The sequence below is a fragment of the Meles meles genome, chromosome 1 (genome assembly GCF_922984935.1).
Source record: "Meles meles chromosome 1, mMelMel3.1 paternal haplotype, whole genome shotgun sequence".
Lineage (NCBI taxonomy): Eukaryota > Metazoa > Chordata > Mammalia > Carnivora > Mustelidae > Meles > Meles meles.
In genome coordinates, this window is record NC_060066.1 from 192587938 (window position 1) to 192610331 (window position 22394).

At 43.5% G+C, this 22394-nt stretch overlaps 1 protein-coding gene and 1 non-coding gene across 3 annotated transcripts in view; both read right to left on the reverse strand.

Annotated features, from left to right (window-relative positions):
• The window catches only part of ZBTB8A (zinc finger and BTB domain containing 8A), a 58124-nt gene that overhangs the window by 11797 nt on the left and 23933 nt on the right, over positions 1-22394 (reverse strand). For both annotated transcript variants that reach the window (XM_045998626.1, XM_045998617.1), the window contains one exon: positions 1344-2167. In XM_045998626.1, coding sequence (XP_045854582.1) covers positions 1344-2166 — 823 coding nt within the window. In that variant the 5' untranslated portion in view covers position 2167. The remainder of the gene's footprint in view (positions 1-1343; positions 2168-22394) is intronic.
• Positions 6812-6957, reverse strand: LOC123927980. Its single transcript, XR_006815573.1, has one exon. It is a non-coding gene; the product is annotated as a U4 spliceosomal RNA (small nuclear RNA).

A 22394-nucleotide genomic window follows, 5' to 3' on the forward strand; every position in this document is an offset into this window, starting at 1 on the left:
GTGTTTCCTTTAAATTCACACGTAAACTATCAAGCAAGTTTGCTACCTGATTAATTGGGGCAGAACTATATGACATGCATTTTTAATATAATTTTTAAAAATTTACTTATTTTGAAAAAAAATTTACTTATTTTGAGAGAGAGAGCTTAAGTAGGGGGAGGAGCTGAGGGAGAGAGAGAGTCTCAAGCAGACTGAGCTTGAGCTCTGAGCACAGAGTCTGATGTCATGGAGTCTGATATAGAGCTCGATCCCACAGCTGTGGATCATGACTTGAGCCAAAACTGAGTTGGCTGCTTAACAGATTGAGCCACCCAGGCCCTCCAGTACGACATGCATTTCTTTTTTTTTTCCCTAAAAATTTTATTTATTTATTTGACAGACAGAGATCATAAGTAGGCAGAGAGGCAGGCAGAGTGAGAGGAGGAAGCAGGCTCCCAGCGGAGCAGAGAGCTAGATGCAGGGCTCGATCCCAGGACCCCGGGATCATGACCTGAGCCAAAGGCAGAGGCTTAACCCACTGAGCCACCCAGGCACCCCCATGACATGCATTTCTAATTTCTGTTCTCTACTACAGTCTGCTGGTGGTAAGGGGTGGATTACTGAAACCAACATCTCCATAGTCTTTCTGCATTTTACTAACTATCATAAAAATGAGATGTTTCCGATTGTTGTTGCACACAGGGTTACAGTGTTATGTTATGGGTTGTGTGTGGTTTTTAAATTATGTCTTTATATCTCAATAAAATCAAATGTAGTCCAGTTTTTTTAAGTCTTGGGTCTGTGAACCTTTGTAAATATGCATGAATGCTCTGTTTAACTTTTCTGTATAAAAATGCTCCTCCTGAGTAAATACTCAGAAAAAAATATGTAATTTAAAGTGAAAATATGCATCTTAGGGATTGAACCATTTAAAAAAAGAGCTACAGGGGCTTAACAGTAATCTAATCATCTGCTCTCACAGGTTGGGAAAATCTTTGGCTTTGAAATTCAGAACTCTATTGTTTTGACTGTTATTAAATTTATTCTTTTTTTAAATTTTTTTTTTAAAGTAAGCTCCATGCCCAATGGGGGGCCTGAACTCATGACCCTATGATCAAGAAAGAGTTATGTGCTCTACCAACTGAGCCAGCCAGGAGCCCCTATCCAATACTATTTTTAATTAGAAATTTAAATTCATGTTTTATGAAATAAATTTGATTACAGGAGAATGACTTTATAAAAATCACTTGGCTCAACTGCCTGTAACACTTCAAATAAGTGCATGTTGAGATAGGATTGGTTTGTATAGTACAGGAGCCTTAGGACCTCACTGAGGGGGCCGATTTTTTTTTTTTTTTGGATACCTGGAAAGCTTCTGGATGTGACATCAGATCCTGGACCGTACGGATAGCCAACAGGCATGGAGTCCATGTGAGCATCAATCTGTGCGTGTTCTTCAGATTGGGAAATGTGGCTGGAAGAATCTGAGGTTCTTGCTTCTCGTTTGCTGGACTTATAATGAGCAACTTCAGAAGGCTGTGACAACCTCAAATGTTTGGACTTTTTAATGGAGTCTTTCCTTTGTTCATGCTTGGCCAAAGGCTGTTGAGTATTCCTTTGGGAGGCTGGATGGTAATTATACTTACTCCAAGATTTCCCACTTATGACACCTGTTCCTTGATCTGCGCTCAGGTGAGAGTGCGGAGAACCGCTTTCTTCTTGCCAGCCGCCGCTATAAAGGGAGGAACGTTCTATACCATTAGAATTGGCATCTTTATCGGAGAGACTGAAATAGCGATCTTTTTCTTTCTCACTGATGTCTAGCGAAGACTTAATAAAGGTCTTACATACGCTAATGACATCAGTCATCTGAAGAAAGCTGGCGGCTGACATCACTTCTATGACGTTCTGACCCGTGAGAGAGAGTTTGCCAGAATAGACGAAGTCCAGGATGACCGTAAAAGTGTCAGGGGAGAAGGCCTGAAATGTAGCTGTGGTCGGCTGACTCGTTTCCTTCGAATTCTGAGAAAGGAGCATTTTGAAGTAACCACTGCTAGCAAATAATACATTTCGATGCGCTTTGAAGACCTTCCCTTCCACCAGAATGCTGCAGTCACAGAAGACGTCTTGCCTGCGCTGCTCATTCAGTTGCTGCAGGAGGTGGGACTGGTGAGAGGAGATCTCCATTCTGGAGAGGAAAAGACACGTGGTTACCAGACCAAAGTGACATGGCTTTTCCCAGCACAGTCAACCGAAATAACCATCAGAAATCTCTCTCTCGTCTCCACGGAAACCACTTTTTTCTTAGAGGATAGAGTCCCCAAGATGCAGAAAATCACTTAGTACTGTACTATGAGTTGTGTGGTTTTTGGACAGTGATTTGTTCAGTCACCAACCTTTACCGAGCATCTTCTATGATTCAGGCCTTCTGCTCCGTTCCCTCCTTGATACCCATCCCTCATCTAGCCCATCCCCCACCCACCTCCATCAACCCTCTGTTTGTTCTTTATCGTTAATAGTCTCCTATGGCTTGTCTCCCTCTCTCTATTTTTTCTCCCCCCCTTAAAATATACCCAAACGTTCTAAATGTATGGCGGGGCTTGCAAGAAAATGAGAAATCCCGAGATGCCGGTGGTGGAGAAGGAGCAGAGCCAGAGCCCCGATGTGGCTTCAGGCTTTTATCAGTAACAAGTTGGCATCCTCTAGGGACCACGACCTTCATGAAGAAAGACTAGTGAACTTTGCCCATAAATCCCGGGAACACACAAAGTTTGTCTTTACAGGGCCTTCATTGGGGAAATTAAAAAAAAAAAAAAAAAAAGTACCAGGTGTGGGGTGCCTGGGTGGCTCAGGGGGTTAAAGCCTCCGCTTTCGGCTCAGGTCATGATCTCAGGGTCCTGGGATCGAGCCCCACATCGGGCTTTCTACTCATCGAGGAGCCTGCTTCCCCCTCTCCCTCTGTCTGCCTCTCTGCCTACTTGTGATCTCTGTCTGTCAAATAAATAAATAAAAATCTTAAAAAAAAAAAGTACCTAGGTGAGCTAGCAGACCCAAGGTTGTGCTTTTTGAGGTTCTGGAACCCAAATTTATTCTACCTGTTTGGTGTGAGAAACCTCAAGGTGTAAATTTAATGTGGAAATTAGTCCTGGATTGGTGGGACTCCTGGGCTTTTGGTGGAAGCAAATGCACAACTACTTGGGATGGGTGCTCTCAGGTGGCAAGCCAGGTGGGAAATGATCTCTGCTTAGACGCAACTCAAAATCGTTCCCCTCTTTGTATAAAGTGGATCATTTCCAATATTGTACCATTGTGATGTCTATTGTTTCCTATCTTAGAAACAAGCAAACAAAACCTCCCTTGATTTCACATGCACCTCTGGCTACAACTCATTTCTTATATATATAAATACATATGTATATATGTATTTTTTTTTTATTCTAAGTAAACTCTACACCACCCAGGGGACTTGAACTCAGGACCCTGTGATCAAAAGTCTCATGCTCTACCCACTAAGCCAGCTGGGTGCCCCAGTTTACTACTCATTTCTCTGCTCCCTTCACACAAAATTCATTGAAAGAGGTTGTTTGCTTGTTTTAAGATTTTATTTATTTCCTTATCTGAGGGGGGAAGGGGCAGAGGAGGAAGGAAAGAGAGAGAACCTCAAGCAGATGCCATGCTGAGTGGGGAGCCCCACGTGGGGCTGGATCCCACCACCTTGAGATCATGACCTGAGCCAAAATCAACAGTTGGACCCTCCAGCGACTGAGCCAGAAAGACTTTTTTGGTTTGCTTCTTCATTTGCTGTCTTTGCTTTCCCCGTTCTCTTCCGATCAGCCTCCATCCCCATCCATCACAATCATTTTTTAAAAAGATCACTCGTAACTTGCATGCCAAATCCAACGGTCATATCTTTGTCCTCATTTTACGCAGGCAGTGGGGTCCTGTCTTCACCCTAAAGCACTCTCTTGACTTGATGCCCGGACACCTCTGCTCCCTGTTCTTTCCCCGCCGCCGGCCACTCCTTCTCAGTGTCCTCGGCTGGTCCTCATCTTCCTAGCCTCCGAATGCCAGGGGACTCAGGACATGCTACCCCAAAATATAGCACCTTGGTGTACTGAATATTTTGTAGGAGTTTGAGAAAACAGCAGAAGCAGAAAGGGCACTCAGAACCCCCCTCTCTTCTCCCCTGCAACTAAAATAACCCCCAGGTGAGAGGTGCCCTCCTTATACCCAGAGGAAAGAGCCTCCTTATCTCAGAAGACAAAGGGACGCGGAAGAGAATCTGAACAAACAGGCTTTGCCGAGCTTCCCCGGTTACTAAATTTATCTCACACCCCTTCACCTACCATATTCCTCGGTGACTGTCCACGCGGCGAGGAACCTAGCATAAAAACATACTCAGGCCTAACGGATTCTTCCACTCTTCATTTCCTGATAAAGGCGTCGGAGTCATGCGAAACTTCTATGGAGTCATTTTGTATGCATTTCTCACGCTAATGTGTCTGTGTCAGTTTCATTTCCAGACCCGGCCAGGAAGAAGGTGGAGGAAAAATTTTCCTCCCCTACCGTTGGAATGCCCCAGGCCTCAGGGCTCAGACCTCTTGCCTACCACTCCCTAGGTGAGCCCAGCTAGCCTCATAGTTTTAAATACCATCCCTGAGCTTATGACCCACAAAGAAAGCCTTGAGAGGCTCCCCATCCAGCCTCAAAGTTCTCATGACCTCAAAGGCCCTGCCTGATGTGCACCGCCTGGTCCAGGTATCTCTCTGCCCTCATCATCTCCTCTGCTCTATCCCTCCTCCGCTGCATTCCAGCCACAAAGACCTCTGCGCATTCCTAACATTCAAGGCCTATTCCTGCCATGCTGCCTTTGTCCTTGCCATCCATCCCTTTTGCTTGGGAATCTGCTCCTACGGATACACGTAACTCGCATTCTCACATTTTCAGGTCTCCGTTGGAATAACCAGAGCTTTCCTTTAGCATCCTATAGAATCACCCCTTCCCATTCTCTAGTCTTTTGTTTGCTGTCTGTTTTCTCCGACTAGAATTTAAGGTACGAGAGCGGACGCTTTGCCTGCTTAACTTATCTATCCCCAGCTCCTGGAGTACCCCATGAGCACACGATACATGCTCCGTGTCGCTGAATGTGCACCAAACATGCTAAAACATACAAGGAAATGACTCTTCATAAAGAAGAATCAGCAGGTTGGGGAACCTGGGTGGCTCAATGGGTTAAGGCCTCTGCCTTCAGCTCGGGGTCATGATCCCAGGGTCCTGGGATCGAGCCCCACATCAGGCTCTCTGCTCAGTGGGGAGCCTGCTTCCCACCCCCCCATCTGCCTCTCTGCCTGCTTCTCTGTGTTCTTGTAATCTCTGTCTGTCAAATAAATAAAATCTTTTAAAAAAAAGAAGAATCAGAGGTAGAACAAACAGGAGAATCAAAACACCCACAATTTTAGAAAACAATAAAAATCTAATAGACTTTAAAATAAGTATGTTTAAGATGGTCAAAGAGATAAAAGATATAAAGAGTAGCATGTAGCTTTTAAAAAATATTTTACTTTTCTTTACTTGAGAGAGAGAGGAGCGAGTGAGCACAAGCGGTGGGGATGGGCAGAGGGCGAGGGAGAAGCAGACTCCCTGCTGAGCAGAGAGCCCCATGTGGGGCTCGATCCCAGGACCCTGAGATCATGACCTGAGCTGAAGGCAGAGGCTTAACTGATTGAGCCGCCCAGGCGCCCTGAGAGTAACATATAGTTATGAGCATAGACGCTAGAGCCAGGGAGCTGGATTTGGAATTCCAGCTCTACCACTTAATAGCTGCGTGGCCCTGGTAATTTACCTAACCTCTGCATCCATTTCCTTATCTGTAAATTGGAACAAGAAATAGCTCTTATTTCACAGGATTATTGTGAGGATAGAAGGAGCTGTTGTACACATAGCACTCAAAGCTACGTGTAATAAGGACTTCATGAATGTTAGCCATTCTCCTTTTGCTTTGTTATTATCCACAAGAAAAGAAACCCGGGGGCGGCTGGGGGCAGGGGAGAAGAGGTAGGTTTGAGGAAGAACCAAATAGACTGAATGTACGAAAAATATCATTAATGAGATTAAAACACTTCATGTTGCAAGATGGTTGCCCCATCTCCAGCCTGATGTCCACATTCCTGGCAGGAAGAAGAGGAAAGGACAAAAGACAATTACCAACCCAGCCTGTCTTTTTTTTTTTTTTTTTTTTTAAATCAGAGGGAAAGGAAGCTTTCCTGGAGCCTCGCCCAGTGGACTTACACTTGCAACTCAATAGCCAGAACCCTCGATCCCAGGACCCTGAGATCATGACCCAAGCCAAAGGCAGACACTTAATGACTGAGCCACCCAGGTGCCCCGAGACTAAGGAATTTTTTAAACAAGTTACAGAAAACACATTAATAGACTGATATATTGGACTGTATTAAAACTAAAAGTTTCTTTTTAATGAAAACCATGCTAAACAAAGTTTTAAAAAAAAATCAAACCACAGACTGGGAGAAGATATTTGCAAAGCATATACCTGATGAAGGATTAATATGTTGGATACTTAAAGGATACCTATAAATAAATAAGAAAAAGACAAACAACCCAACTTGAAAAATAAGAAAGGATATTGTGTAGATAGCATCATTGTCACCATTCATCACCCCCTACCAATATTGACATCCTTTGTTGTGTGACTTCACAGTTTATTTATTTATTTGACAGACAGAGATCACAAGTAGGCAGAGAAGCAGGCAGAGAGAGAGGGGGAAGCAGGCTCCCCGCTTAGCAGAGAGCCCGATGCGGGGCTTGATCCCAGGACCCTGGGATCATGACCTGAGCTGAAGGCAGAGGCCTTAACCCACTGAGCCACCCAGGCGTCTCACTCCCCAGCTTTTCTTCAATTAGCAATAATCGCGCCTCGGATAAACCTCATTGGCTACGATACTGCCACTGCGCAAAGCTCCCCAGCTTTTCTTAAGAGGATCACCCATCACCTCTTTCAGTTCTTAGGTCTGGGAGATACTGACTCAACTCATCATTCCAGAGGCCAGCCTGTGACCCAGACCTGACAAATCAGAGCACTGTGTCCCCATGGCCAGTTACTGGCTTGGGGATGGATGCACCAAACAAGGCAAGCAAAGGCGGTTCAATTAAAGTGAACCCAGCATCTTTACTGGAGCAACCAGAAAAGAAGAGCACTCCCGTGATGATGTAAGCCTAGAACTATGTACTGTGGACAGACTGCCACCATGACAGAGACTTTGCGAGAAAGGACCAACCCTGAGGAAAGCAGAGTGAAGGAAGAGAGAAAGGCCAGATCTACTAACATCATTTTGTTCCCTATGTTGGTCTTTTTTTTTTTTTCTGTAAAGGGCCAGACAGGAAATATTTTAGGGCTTGTAGGTATGAGATTATTATTTATAATAAATATGTATTTTGGACTTTGCCTATGGTTCCTGGCTCAGAGCTCCCCAAACCGTTGTAATTTCCTAAGCAATAAGAGCAACAGGAACATCTTTTGTTCTAATATTTGGTCTTTCATCCACAGTTTCTGAAGTCACTTCAGAGCCATAAAGGTGCTATGGGTGTCTTGTCATTCACTGTTAAGTCCCAAACGACCACAGCTGAATTTACGTTAATGAGATGACCCCTAGAGTCCCCTAAGATGCAGGGATGGGGTGTGCAGGGAAACCAACCATTAGATTGTATTTATTAAACTTGAGGGTTGGTACTTTCAGTCCCTCCCCATGACCTCTGGAGAGAGGAGAGGAACTAGAGGTTGAATCAGTCACCAATGGCCAATGATTTAATCAATCACGCGTATGTAATGAATCCTCCATAAAACCCCAAAAGGACAGGGTTCTGAGAGTTTCCAGGTTGCTGAACCAGAACACATCCACTTGCTGGCCCCAAACTCCATGGAATAGAAGTTCCTGCATTTGAAAGGACCTGGCCCTATGTATCCCTTCATCTGGCTGTTCATCTGTATTCTTTAACATCTTTCATAATGAACTGGTCATCGAGTAAGTAAACGGGTTTCCTTAGTTCTGTGAGCTCTAATCTAGCAAACTAATCGAACCCAAGGAGGGGGTCCTCTGATTTACAGCATCGGTCACAAGCATGGGTAGTGACAACCTGGACCAGCGATGGGAACCTAAGTGGAGGCAGGCTTGTGGGACTGAGCCCTTAACCTGTGAATCGAAGCCATCTCCACGTAAACAGTGTCAGAACTGAGTTGAATTAGTGTTGGAGAATTGCTTCATTTGCAGGAAAAACCCACACATCATAGCAGGCCAGAGATCCTTCTCACAACTCCTCGACCTCACCACTCAATTCTGCCACTGTAGCACGAAAGCAGCCACAGACAATAGGAGAAGCAATGGGCGTGGCAGTGTTCCAATAAAGCTTGATTTACAAAAACAGCCACAGGTTGCCTTTTGCCAATGTCCCAGCCAGGCCTTTGGCTGTATCTACCTATCCTTGGACTTTTCAGTTACTTGGCCCAATAAATGCCATTTTTCTTAAGCCAATATGAGTTGGCTTTCCTTTTGTTTGTAACCAGAGAATCTCAATTTATAAGTTATTTCTAAAGATTCTGAATTCTTTGATAACTTTCATCTAATTATTAGTGCAACTTTTCTTTAAAATCTACTCCTAACTCTGAAAGGAATCAAAGTTGGTTTCACAGAGGAATGATTCACTGATGTCCAAGACATTGCCCATTCTTTTTCAGATGATTAAGTGTTATAAAAACACTAACTCTATTCTTAAAAGTTTTAGTGAAAAGTTAATTCCTTGGGAGAAAAAAATGAAACTTTTTTCTTTTTTTTTTTTTAGTTTAAGTTTCAATAAGAATTTGCTTTCCAGGCAATTTATAGACGATTTGAGTGAGCATCAGTACTGTTCAGTGTTGCAAACAGTAGTCACTGTGTGCAAATTCAAACAGGCACCTGAGAGTTGATAGGAAGTGGGAGGATGTTTAACAGCGAAAGCAAAGTGGGAAATTTGCTTTCGCTATTAAACAAGACAGGAGAGACCTGAGCACTGCCTTTGACAAGCGGAAGGAGAAACAGAAGAGCTTGGAAGGAGAAGGCTGAGGTGTGGGGGAAATCACCAGCAGCAGACCTTATCAAAGGGCAGTCACAGGACTATTACCTAAAGTGAAATGCCCAGTGGCAGCTGAATTCCAGTACCAGATACTGAGCCCCGAAAAGGAGGCTGTAATTCCAAGATAGGATTAAGAATAAGTTTAAGAGGCTTAATGAAAAGACTTCGAATAGATAAAAGGGACAAGGCAATTCACACTCCAGTGGACACACACCAGGACCAAGACCAGGTAACACACGTATGGCAGGGAGAGCCAGAGAACCAACAAGGGTGACCCCAGGATATACAGGTGTGAGTACTGGCTGAGCAGAGGTCCCGTTTGCTGCAATGGGAAAGACTAGGAGAGGAACCTGTGGGGACTAGTCTCTGCAGCTCAAGTTTGGACACAGTTCCTGGGTCCTGTTATCCATCCAATAAGAGATAAAGGGTGGGCAGTTGAATATATGAGTAGAGTTGAGGAAATAGGTCCAGGCTGGGGATGTGAGACTGCGAATCAGCATTTGGATGGTATTTAAAGTCATGAAACTAGATGTGTCTACCACAGGAGGCAGGCCACATGGAACAGAGGTGAGCCCCTCGCCCTGACAAAGATACCCGAGGAAAACCAGAAAGTTACCCTGGAAGTGAAGAAAGTGTTTCTTTTCTTTTCTTTCACTCTTTCCTTTTTTCTTTCCTTTCCCTTTCTTTCTTTCTTTCCTCCTTTCTTTTTTCTTTCTTTCCTCCCTCCCTCCTTACCTCTCTCCTTCCTTCCTTCCTTCCTTTCTTTAAGATTTTATTTATTTGGGCGCCTGGGTGGCTCAGTGGGTTAAGCCGCTGCCTTCGGCTCAGGTCATGATCTCAGGGTCCTGGGATCGAGTCCCACATCAGGCTCTCTGCTTGGCGGGGAGCTTGCTTCCCTCTCTCTCTCAGTCTGCCTGCCTCTCTGCCTACTTGTGATCTCTCTCTCTCACTGTCAAATAAATAAATAAAATCTTAAAAAAAAAAAAGATTTTATTTATTTGTTTGTTAGAGAGACAGTAAGAGAGGGTACACAAGCAGGGGGAGTGGGAGAGAGACAAAGAGGTTTCCCACTGAACAGAGAGCCCCATGGGGGGCTCAATCCCAGGACCTTGGGATCATGACTTGAGCTGAAGGCAGATGCTTAACAACTGAGCCACGCAGGTGCCCCGAACAAAGTGTTTCAAGGAGAAGGGGTGATCAGCTGTTTGCTTTTGGTAAGATGGGGACTAAGTCAACCACTGGATGTTCAGTGGGGTGTATGTGTGTGTGTGCGTGTTTGTGTGTTGTGTGTGGGGGCCGGTTGTGTGTGTGCACCTGTGTTCTGTGTGCGTGTGTGTCTGTATTAAGGTGGGTTTCAGGGAGAATGGGATAAGAGGAATAAGTACCCACAACTCTCTTCACGGAATTTTGCCTGTAGGGAAAGAATAAGGGAGACAGTGATAGTAAGGGGAGGTGTGGTCAACATGAAGAAGAATGTGAATGTTTTAGAAAGAAAAAAGTCCCTGAAGAAATAAATTTCCAGGTAAAGCAGGAAGGAATGAGACTGAGAACACACTAAAGTGGTTATCACTGGAAAGGATGATATGGGAGTTCATTTCAGATGCCTGTGATCTCTAAGTAAAATAGCATTATTTGTGAAAATGATGAGGATATGGGAAATATGACAGAATTACAATAGTTACTATAAAAATGTGTATATGGGGGTGTCTGGGTGGCTCAGTCGGTTAAGCATCTGATTCTTCGGCTCAGGTTGTGATCTCAGGGTGGGAGATCGAGCCCCAAGTTGGGTCCACACTCAGCAGGGAGAATGCTTGGGGTTCTCCTTCTCCCTCTCCCTCTGCCCCTTGTCCCTGTGCTCTCTCTCCAAAATAAATCAACCCTTTAAAAAAATGTGTATCTGATTTCTAATCTACTCTGATTTAGACTTTCCACTTAAATCACAAGATTAAAGTGTTACAGCTCGAGCTCAGCTTACAGCATGGTGATGCTCAGTAAATATTTAGGGGACTTCTCCCGGGGAAACTGCCTCATTGGTAGACTATAGCAATAAACAGGCAGGAGAAGCTGCCATCTTTCCTTAACCTACCCATCTATGGCTGAATAAGTTTTTCTTTGCCCCTATAAGGAAGCAATGTCCTCCTAACTAAGGCAACTGGTTTTAGGTTCTGAACCGGTTATTTACCTATGGTTTTTAAGGCCCCAAACTGCCTTTTTACGTGCTGCTCTGCTCTGATGGGGCTGAAAGGCTGCAAACTACATGACCCAGGATCTCTCACCAGCTGGCTTCCCGCAGGATATGGAACATGGGACTCAGAGGACCAGAGGAGGGAAACTTCCCATTCCAGTGCTCCCCGTTGCTGGCGGTTGCCGCAGAGCAGCCGGCGGGTGTAAATGTGGACAATGGCAGCTCAGGCAGATGCAGAATCTTTCTGGTGGTTCCAGCTCAGATCGAAGTGGTGCCTCTTCAGCGGATCCAGGACTGGCTGCGTCTCCAAAGTGCAGCAGCGGCTATGTGCTCGAGGGCTCCAGCTTGAAGAGGCATCAGCAGCTTGGGATCCTGAGTCTCAATGCCTTCTTTCTTTTTGTCCTCCAGCCCCCATCCTCATCTGTGCCCTTCCACACCTTCCCACACCTGTCTAATTTCCAATACCAAATTATCCTTGCCTGGAATATCTCGAATGGCTTCTGTTTTCTCGATGGGACTCTTTTTTTCTTTTTTTTTAAAAGAAGATCTTATTTATTTATTTGACAGACAGAGATCACAAGTAGGCAGAGAGGCAGGCAGAGAGAGAGGAGGAAACAGGCTCCCTGCCGAGCAAACAGCCCGATGCAGGGCTCGATCTCAGGACCCTGGGATCATGACCTGAGCCGAAGGCAGAGGCTTAATCCACTGAGCCACCCAGGCGCCCTTTGATGGGACTCTTATTATATCATCTTGGTAACAGAAAAGGTCTGAGGAAATAGACTGTCCAAAGTAGAGTTTGGGGATTGGTTTACTGACTGTTTTGACCTTGAACAGACCCAGAACAGAATGATGGCCTTATTCCCACTGAAGAATGGAAATGCTGGTAATCCATGTCATGTAGTGGCATGATGATTACATACTTTGGGGAACCAGAGGCTGCTGTATTTGACCATGACATTTCATGACAACTACAAGGACTCATCCTCATCAGGTGAGCTGCTTCTGATAGTACTGGGGCAATAACAGAAAGGAAATGATAAGCTCCAAGCTTTACACCCAGCTCAAGTCACCCTTAGGAAACCAGAGAACTTCGACCGTGGCCTCAAAGGAGCCTCTGTGAAGCCACAGGATGGACGGAGCTAAAACCTAGACACGAAATGTAATTGTGTGGGTTGTAAAATTACAACATAAGTTGATTTTACATCTGACCGAGTCTCTTTTGTGATGGGTATTGATGGTGAAGGAGACCTTGAGACCTGGAATGGGAACATGTGAATAGATTCTGACGATCTGAGAACCTTGAGCATCTACATTCCCATAAGCCTCCCCTTTGCCAGGGAGCAGCCAATCTTTTGTCTGAGGAGACGAGCTTTCCCTTGCTTAAGACTCTAATAACACACCTGAGGCAATGACCTTGCAAGGGGATGCCAATTTTCCTCCAGACACACCTCACCACCCCTCATTGCCACCAGACCATAACCAGAATCATCATTTCCCAAGGGGATAATGAAAAAGTATCACGGGGGAGGAGATAATTTATACATAAAATATTGCAAGACTTTCCTAATTCACCTTGGCACAACCATGGGAATATGTTTAGTAATGGATTTTGAGGGATAACAATGTTGCAACAAGCTGGGTTTATTGCTAGGGGTGCATTTACCAGAGATTGTGGATTTTATGTGTTAGTTCAAACACCTGGGAATGGCTCTAAAAACTTGTTTCATGGGCAGACCACAACTGGAACTCAAGGGTGGACTATATTCAGTGAAGCTGAGAAGCCAGAACTTCTGGCATAATGTGGAAGCAACCCGGATGTCCAGAGGATTCTCCCTTCACTAAGATATTGTGGCTGTCACCTACAGGATGGAAATGGCACAAAAGGAGATGTCTTCTCTGAAATGGGGATGATGAGATCCCAGGGTGGCAAAGGCCAAGTGACAGTGGTTAAAGGCCACAGACAACAGCTACACAATTACCATATATATACAGTAGGGGTGGATTTTTGGTGATGGCTAGTTGATCATGTTGTCTCTAGGAATTATCTAGATGAACAGCTTACTAAAGTATGAAACTGTTCTATAGAACCAAAACAAAACAAAACAAAACAAAACCCAACTAACAAACAAAAGCAAAAACAACCAGAAACTCTAGGTCCCTTGAGGAAGATGCTGACCTGGTTTGCCATATTGGAGCATGACAGCCTGTCATATACACTTCAGACCTACACCAATTTATAGAACTGGGTTTACTGAACCTTTGATCGAAGTAGTACTATACTACCACAAGTACATACTAGAACATTTCCTTCATGTCTTCCTCAAAGAGACCTGAAATAATCCTAGTAAATCATTACTCAATGAATGTAAATGAAACCATGCAGTAGGATGACTGAAGAAATACTGGGATTTCTCTGAAAGAGAAATATCTGGGCCTTCCAGGGATTGCCAGATATTGGTTCTGAACTGGTGTTAATCCCTAGGTACCCAGAACACCATCTGACCCACCAGTCAAGGGAGCGACTCATGGAGGTCTAGGGATAAATGGCCTGAGTTGATCTCACCCTATGGCAATTTCCCCAGTTTCTAAAGTATAGTTCCAAAAAGTCCCACTTATCAACTGGCAGAAGCCCCACATTTGCTCCCTAATCATGACGTGAGGACTATTACGGTAAGAAGGAACAAACTTCCCCTCCCTACCAGGATAAACTAAAACCCATACTACATCTCTAGGGGATAAGCAGAGACTAATGCCAGCAGCAAAGGCTTCAAAGATGTTAGGGTGGTGCTTTCCATCACTTCTGCATTTAATTCACCATTTGGCCTCTGTAGAAGGTGGATGGGTCCCGGAGGCTGACTGTAGATTACAGTGTCCTTAATCAATGAGTAATTCTAACTGTAGCTGTTTCCCAGATGTGATCTTTCCACTGGAACAAATCAACATAGTAACCAGCACCTGGAAGACAGCCATTGACGTGGAGAGATGTTTTTGTCTCTATATGGATTAGCAAGAAGCACGAGCAGCAGTTTGCTTTTACCTGCCAGGGACATCACACTTGATGATACCATGCCGACTAGACACAATGAGCAGAACACAGCCACTATCCTTGATACCTTAGGAAGACTAATGCATGACTAAAGGTAGGAGACAAAGACCATGAAGGTTGAGGGTCCTGTCTCCTTGTTGAAAGGTTTAGGGGTCACACGATCTGGGATTAGTTGGGATTAGCCCATGATAAGGTAAAAGACAAACTGTTGTACCTTAGGCTACTCATCAAGAAAAACAAGTTGTAGGAATCTTGTGGTTTGGGAGCAACACTATACCGCATATAGGCTCTATTCCAACCTTTATACTGAGTAACTCATAAAATGGTGAGTTGTTTTTAAAATATTTTCTTTATTTATTTGACAGAGAGAGAGAGAGAGAGTGCATGCACATAAGTAGGCAGAGAAGCAGGCAGAGGGAGAAAGAGAAGCAGGCTCTCTGCTGAGTAGAGATCCCAACACGGGGCTTAAGCCCAGGATCCTGGGATCGTGAACTGAGCTGAAGGCGGATGCTTAACTGACGGAGCCACCCAGGTGCCCAAGATGGCAAGTTTTAACTGTGGCCAGAGCAAGAAAAGATTCTGCACAAGGTCCAGGCTATAGTGGAGGTTGCTCTGCTATGCAGGCCTTAAGACACAGCAACTCCAGTGGTGTTAGAGGTTTGTGTGCTGTTTGGAGCCTATGACCAGCCCCAACAGGAGAATCATAGCCCTTAGAATTTGAGAGAAAATACGATAGTTCTTGTATTAGTTAGGGCTCTCTGGAGAAACAGAACCAATAGAATACATATATGATTTATTACAAGGAATTGGCTCAACTGATTCTGGAGGGTAATAAGTCGAAAAATCTGCAGTTGGCAAGCAAGAGACCCAGGGGAGCTGACGGTGTGGTTCCAGTCCAAGACTAAAGGCCTGAGAACCAGGAGAGCCAATGGAGTGAGTTCCAGTTTCAAGGCTGGCAGGCTTGAGACCCAGGGAGAGCCAGTGTTTCCGTTTGAGTCCAAAGGCAGGAAAAAACCGACGTGCAAGCTCCAGGCAGTCAGGTAGAGGAAATACTCTCTTACTTGGGGGAGGATCAGCCTTTTGTTCCATGCAGGCCTTCAACTGATTGGATGAGGCTCACCCACATTAGGGAGAGTAATCTGCTTTACCACCAATTTAAATGGTAAATGCATTCGACATCATTCTCACAGAAATTAAGAGATGAAAGCTTTTTCACTTTTACTTCTAGTAACCCACTGACAGAATTTTTGCCTTCTCTCTCTCCCAAGGTCTTGGCTCCCAAGATAAGAACACTTCCAGCAGGGAAACATCACATGATTCCATTAAAAAAATCTTTTTTATGGGGGGAAGGGCAGAGGGAGAGAGAGAGAGAGAGACTCTTAAGCAGGCTCCATGCCCAGTGCAAGCCTGACATGGAGCTCCATTTTATAACCCTGAGATCATGACCCAAACAGAAATCAAGAGTCGGACACTTAACTGACTGAGCCACCTAGGGGTCCTGATTCCATTAAATTTGATTATGACTGACCTAAAAGAGGAATTAACACCTCCTATTTTGGGAGAGGGTGAGGCCATCTTTTTTGTACTAAGGATAGTTACATAATGTAAAGCAGACTCATGAATTTGCTTAGAATTTTAAATATGGGGGGGGGTCGTACCTAGATGGCACAGTCGTTTGGGGCTGTAACTCTTGCTTTCAGCTCGGGTGGTGGTCTCAGGGTCGTGAGATCAAGTCCTGCACCAGACTCCATGCTCAGTGAGGAGTCTGCCTGAGATTCCCTCTCCCTTTCCCTCTGCCCCTCCCACTCGTGCACACATGCACACACACACACACACACACACACACACACACACACACACACTCTCTCTCTCTCTCTCTCTCAAAATAAATAAATCTTTTTTAAAAAAAGTTTTAAATATGGGAAGAGTGGAATATACAGATGCCAAGTTGCCCAGAGGATGGACTATGCTAGTCATTTACATGTCATCTCTCCACTCAACACCGGTCATGCTCTACTCTCTACTGATGGGACTGGAATTCTACAAACGACATTTCCTAGCCTTTCTTCCTTGCAGCTGGCTTCCTTTTTGAGTGTGTCAATAGGAAGCACCGATAGGAAGTCAGTCAAAGGAAAAGAAGCTTCCTGCCTGGGGCAGTGGAAACGCAGCAGTTGCTGGTGGCTGCTGGCTGTTGGGTATAGTGGCGTGGGGGTCGGTGATTCTGGACTCCATGGCCTTTCTACTCTTTGAACTTTCCATCTCTGATGGAAGTGGCAGGTCCTTGGGAGATCCAGACCTGACCGTGACAGCAGCTCAAAGGCACAGCGGCCAGCACAGACCTGTGGGCTTCAGGTCAGGGGCACGGCAGCTTCTGATGTATTAAGAATCCTTCTTGCTCCCCCTGGGCCCTCTTTTCCATTTTGCTGTTCTAGCCCTTCTCAGACTTTTGGAACCGATTTCATACATTCGGTTACCTCTCTTTGAAATACCCAGAGTGGTTTCTGTTTTCCTGAGTAGACCCTGACTGATAACATTTCTAGGACCAAAAATAGATAAATCAGCTGTCTAAGAAAAGGATCTATCTTGAGATTCGCCCTTCTGGGCAAATGACATACAATCTTTCCTCTCAGCACCTCTCTTACCTTTTCTTTCTTAGAAACAGAAACAATCGTAGTCAACTAGAAACTGCACTTATTTTCGTCCTTAACTTCGTTAAGCAGAACTTTAAACACACACCAAGGCAGAGGATGTCATATACGGAATGCCTGTGTATTTACTACCCAGCTTTAATGCTGATCAGGTTTGATAATTTTCTGTCTTCTCTTGGCCTCCACTTTTTTTCCCCCAGAATACTTAAAAATCAAATCACAGGCATTAAGTCACATTACTCATAACCTTCCAGGGTACTTCTACATGATCCTCCTTCCGTTTCTGTTATTATACTCAGACCTCTGTCGTCTTCATGGACAGAGCACCCTTTTCTCTTCCGCAGCATGGGATTCCTATTTTTGTTTTGGGATCTGCCTTCCACAGCTTGGTGGTGCTGCTCATTCCTTGGCCTTGCTGAGCTCACGGGCACACGAACCAGACTGATCAGTCTTAGTCCTTCCTTCAGGGTGTATCAAGGAGAACGAAGCTCTCACTACATGAGAGCTTGGGCCTTAAGAAACTTAAAAGCCTACAAAAAGGTGTCTTCAACAAGGGATTAACCCACCTAAGAGTGATGTTAACACAGAGGAAAGCCAGACAAACTGTTCTAGAAAGTCCTGATGACATTAGCCTAATTCCTGGACCCAGCAGTGCCTAAAGCCAATGCTCCTCCTAGATTTGTGGTTACAAGAGTCTATGCATTTCCTTGTCTTTTTTCTTTTTTTTTTTTAAAGAGATTTTATTTATTGTTTTTGACAGAGAGAGACACAGCGAGAGAGGGAACAGAAGCAGGGGGAGTGCGAGAGGGAGAAGCAGGCTTCCCACTGAGCAGGGAGTCCGATGTGGGGTTCAATCCCAGGACCCTGGGATCATGACCTGAGCCGAAGGCAGACACTTAACGAATGAGCCACCCAGGCACCTCATATTTCCTTCTCTGTTGAAATTTGAGTTTCTATAATGTGTGACCAAGAGTCATTTATTTCTAATTTGTGCCACTCTCCAAGGCTGCACCTGTAGCCCATTCAAGAATACTCTATTTAGCAGAGAGAACACACTTTCATAAATGGGAACATTAATTTAATGTCCTTAGTGCAGTTCAGGTTATCGTATCACTAGAGCACGGTCTCTGGTGCAGCTCTGTTGCAGCTGTCTTTTTCCTTCATATCCCCTGAAGTCCTAGCATGCCCGCGGGCCAAGTTTCCTTCAGTTTTGTTCACGTACACAGTCGTGAATCATTTCTTTGCAGGCTACAATAACTTTAGGGTAATTTCCATGATGTCAGACGTCTTCCACCAATCTCGAATTAACAGCTGACAAGTCTTTTGAAAGTGTTTCCCTGGATCAAGTCACTGTAAAATATCCACTTTATTATTATTTTTTTTAATATTTATTTATTTGTCAAAGAGGGAGAGCACAAGCCGGGGGGCGGTAGGCGGAGGGAGAAGCAGGGAGCCTAAAGGAGGACTCCAGTCCGGGACGTGGGATCACGACCTGAGCCGAAGGCAGATGCTTAACCGACTGAGCCACCCAGGCGCCCCTAAAGTACCCATTTTAAAATCCAAAGTAAAATTTCTGTTTAATACTCTTACAATAACTTTAGCCTTAAAACCTGCATACCCGTAATAAGTCATTATGGGCCAAAACCATTTAGCAGAACACGTAATAATGATAGAAGGGGAAACCATGGCCTAGGAACACAAATTAGTGCAGCCTCTCAAGCTCAGGAACACAGTCGGCTACATCAGCTCTCATCAGTGCTAACTGTATTGAACTGGCTGGGCAGTTCTTTTAAGAATGCATTAACTACAATTCAGTACTGTATCAAATTTACAAATATAAACATATTTAGAGCTGAAGAGCACTCTAATTAATTAATGTTCAAGGGGCTGTTTCTATAATGAAGTTTCTTCCATGTTTAATGTAATCCAGAGTCTGGCTAACAGTGGGCTTCAAAATCCCACTTTAAAATCCAGAAGTTATTATATAAAAAAGACTGAATTGTGTGGTCAGAGATTGGGGCCTTCATATTCTCATCCTACGCCCAAAGACCCAGACTTCTCTGCGTTCTTGTACGTCGCCAGAGCACAGACAAACAAGGACACGATGCCAACAGAAGGAGAACATTCTCAGGGCTATGTCATACCCCTGCCAAAACAAGACACCTGGGAATACTGCTAGAGAAGCATCAAATCAATACCCAATTTTTTACTATCATATCCTGTCAGCTAAAATCTAATACTTCCTCTATTCTCATCTGAAACATGGTCATGGGTTATGACTTTACAATTTTTTCCTATTATAAATGATGCTGCAACAAACACCCTTGCTCACAGATCCTTGAGCACTTGTGAGATAACCTGATTTCTAGAAGTGGAGCTGCTGAGTGGGTACAGATTACTTTCCCAAAACATTATATCAGTTTATATCTTCACCAATACCATTTGACAGTGTCTTTTCCTCCAACGCTTACATTAACTCCCGATGTTATCTCTTTAAAGTGCTTTCCCATCTACCCTTAGGGAAAAATACCAGGAAAGAATCAATAGTATTATTTAACACTGTCCTGCATGTATTAGTCCATGAATTAGGCAAGATGATTAAATATAAAATACGAATATTAGAAACGATGAAACAGTTACTGCTATTGGTTAGAGGTGACATTACGTATCTTTAAAATGCAAAAGTAGGGGCACCTGGGTGGCTCAATCAGCTGGGTGTCGGACTCTTGGTCACAGCTCAGGTCTTGATCTCGGGGTCTTGAGTTCAAGCCCCACATTGGGCTCCACGCTGGGCATGGAGCCTACTTAAAAAAAAAAATGCAAAAATCAAATTAGAAAACTATTTTCCAAAGTAAAATTCTTGGGCTTTTGCTATGCTGGAATAACTGGTACTAGACTAGGCATTCTGCTATAAACAATTTGAAAACTGAATAAAATACATGAAAAAACCATTTTTAGACAATAAAAAACAGAAAAAGTAGGGTGATGATCTCTGAGAATCAAATGAGGTTAGCCAATCGCTTTGGCTTTCTAGATTGTGATACTGGAAGGGGAAATCAAAAGGGACTGAACACGGGCGTCAGGTTGGCTCAGTCCATGGAGAATGTGACTCTTAATCTCAGGGTTGTGAGTTCAAGCTCCATGCTGGGTGTGGAGCCTATTTAAAAAAAAAAAAGCAGAGGTGGGGGATGGGGGCTGAGTTCACCATGGCTGAGGTACCTGGAAGTTGTAGGGTAAAGTACTAGATGAGACAACTACACAGGCAATGGGGTCAGTAAATCTGTAGAGGAGTATTCTAAGTCTGTCCTAAACACTAATACATATATATAGTGTGAAACTCCCAGAGTCTGAGTAAACAGAAGAAGTGTAAGCAGAAAAATTCCTAGAGCTTATAGACAGTTAAGAGACAATTAACTTTTGACCAGCCAGAGTGAGAATTCTTCACTGAACACCTAAGGCATTAGAGAAACTAAAACAGTAACACTTAAGTAGAAGGACTAACCTAACTCAACAGTAAAGACCCTTCTAAAACTGTCCCCCAAACTAAAAAACAGGCCATAAATCATCAAGCTGATCCCTTAGCAACTTAACTAGCAAGTAAAGCAAAAATTCAAGGTCTTTAAAGGCATGAAATTGGGGCGCCTGGGTGGCTCAGGCATTAAGCGTCTGCCTTCCGCTCAGGTCATGATCCCAGGGTCCTGGAATCGAGCCCCACATCAGGCTCCTTGCTCAGCGGGAAGCCTGCTTCTCCCTCTCCCTCTGCCCCTGCTTGTGTTCCCTCTCCCACTGTCTCTCTCTGTTAAATAAATAAATAAAATCTTTAAAAAATAAAATAAAATAAAGGCACAGAATTCAGACACTCAAAAACACATGTTTACCTCGTCTATCATCCCATCAAAAAGTACTAGACATGTGAAAAATAAAAGTCATACTAGAATCAGAAGAAAAATTAGTCAATAGATCCAGAAATGAATGCTAGACCTAGCAAAGATATAAAAACAGTTATTACACATACATTCAAAATTTAAAGAAAAACATGAAGAATATAGAGAAACAGAAGATATTAAAAACAAAAAAATTCCTAGAAACAAAAATACAACAGCGGAAATTAAAAACTCACTAGATGGGCTTAATAATAGCAGGTTATGAACCGCAGAAGAATATCCATGAATGAGAAGACATAGCGCTGGATTATTTCACGTAAAACAAAAAAGAATGATTTAAAAAATGAACAGAGCATTAGTGACATGTAGAACAATACTAAATGGTCTAATATGTTTGTAATTGAGGTTCTGGAAAAGACAGAAGCAGAAAAAGCATTTGAAGAAAAGATGAGAAACAGAACTACATTATACATCAGAGGTTTGCAAACTTTTGCTGTAAAAGGCAAGATAGTAAATATTTTAGGTTTTACAGGCTAATGGTCTCATTGCAACAACTCAACTCTGCCACTGTAGCACAAAATATACCATAAACAACACGTAAATGAATGGCTGGGGTTTTACTTATGAAAGCAGGTAGGGATCCAGACTTGATCTGAAGACTGTAGTTTGCCAATTCCTGCTATACATGAACTAGTGTGATATGTGATGAGTGATAAATGCATATTGTGATGAGGGAAACACAAGTTGTAATCCCTAGAGCAACAATTAAATGTAAAAAAAGAGTTTAAGCTACTAAGCTAACAGTGGAGATAAAGTGGAGAATACAAAAATCACTCAATAGTCTTTTTTGAGGCAGGATAGAGAAAAGGCAGGAAAAGAGTGGGAAAGGAAGAAAAAGAAATGAGGGGCGCCTGGGTGGCTCAGTGGGTTAAAGCCTCTGCCTTTCGCTCAGGTCATGATCCTAGGGTCCTGGGATAGAGCTCCGCATTGGGCTCTCTGATTGGCGGGGAGCCTGCTTCCTCCTCTCTCTCTCTCTATGCCTGCCTCTCTCCCTACTTGTGATCTCTATCTGTCAAATAAATAAAATCTTTAAAAAAAAAAAAAAGAAAGAAAAAGAAATGATACAAAAAAAACACAAACAAACAAACCCAGGAAAATGGTACATATAAATCCAAATATACTGATAATTATATTAAATGCAAATATGCAGAACTCCACTTAAAAAGATTATCAGACTGGATGAAAAATGACCAAATACATGCTATCTATAAGAAATCCACTTTAAATATAAAGATACAGATATTAAGAGTAAATAAACATAAAAAGGATACCATGAAAACACTACTTGTAAGAGAGATGGATAGTTAAATTAATATCAAAGTAGGCTCAAGCCAATACCAGAGCTAAAAAAGATTTTATAGTTCTAAAGGTATTAATTCACTGAGAAAATAGAACCAAAAGTATCTATGTACCTAATAATAGAGGTTCAAAATACAGAAAGCAAAAACTGGCAGAAGTGAAGAGAAATA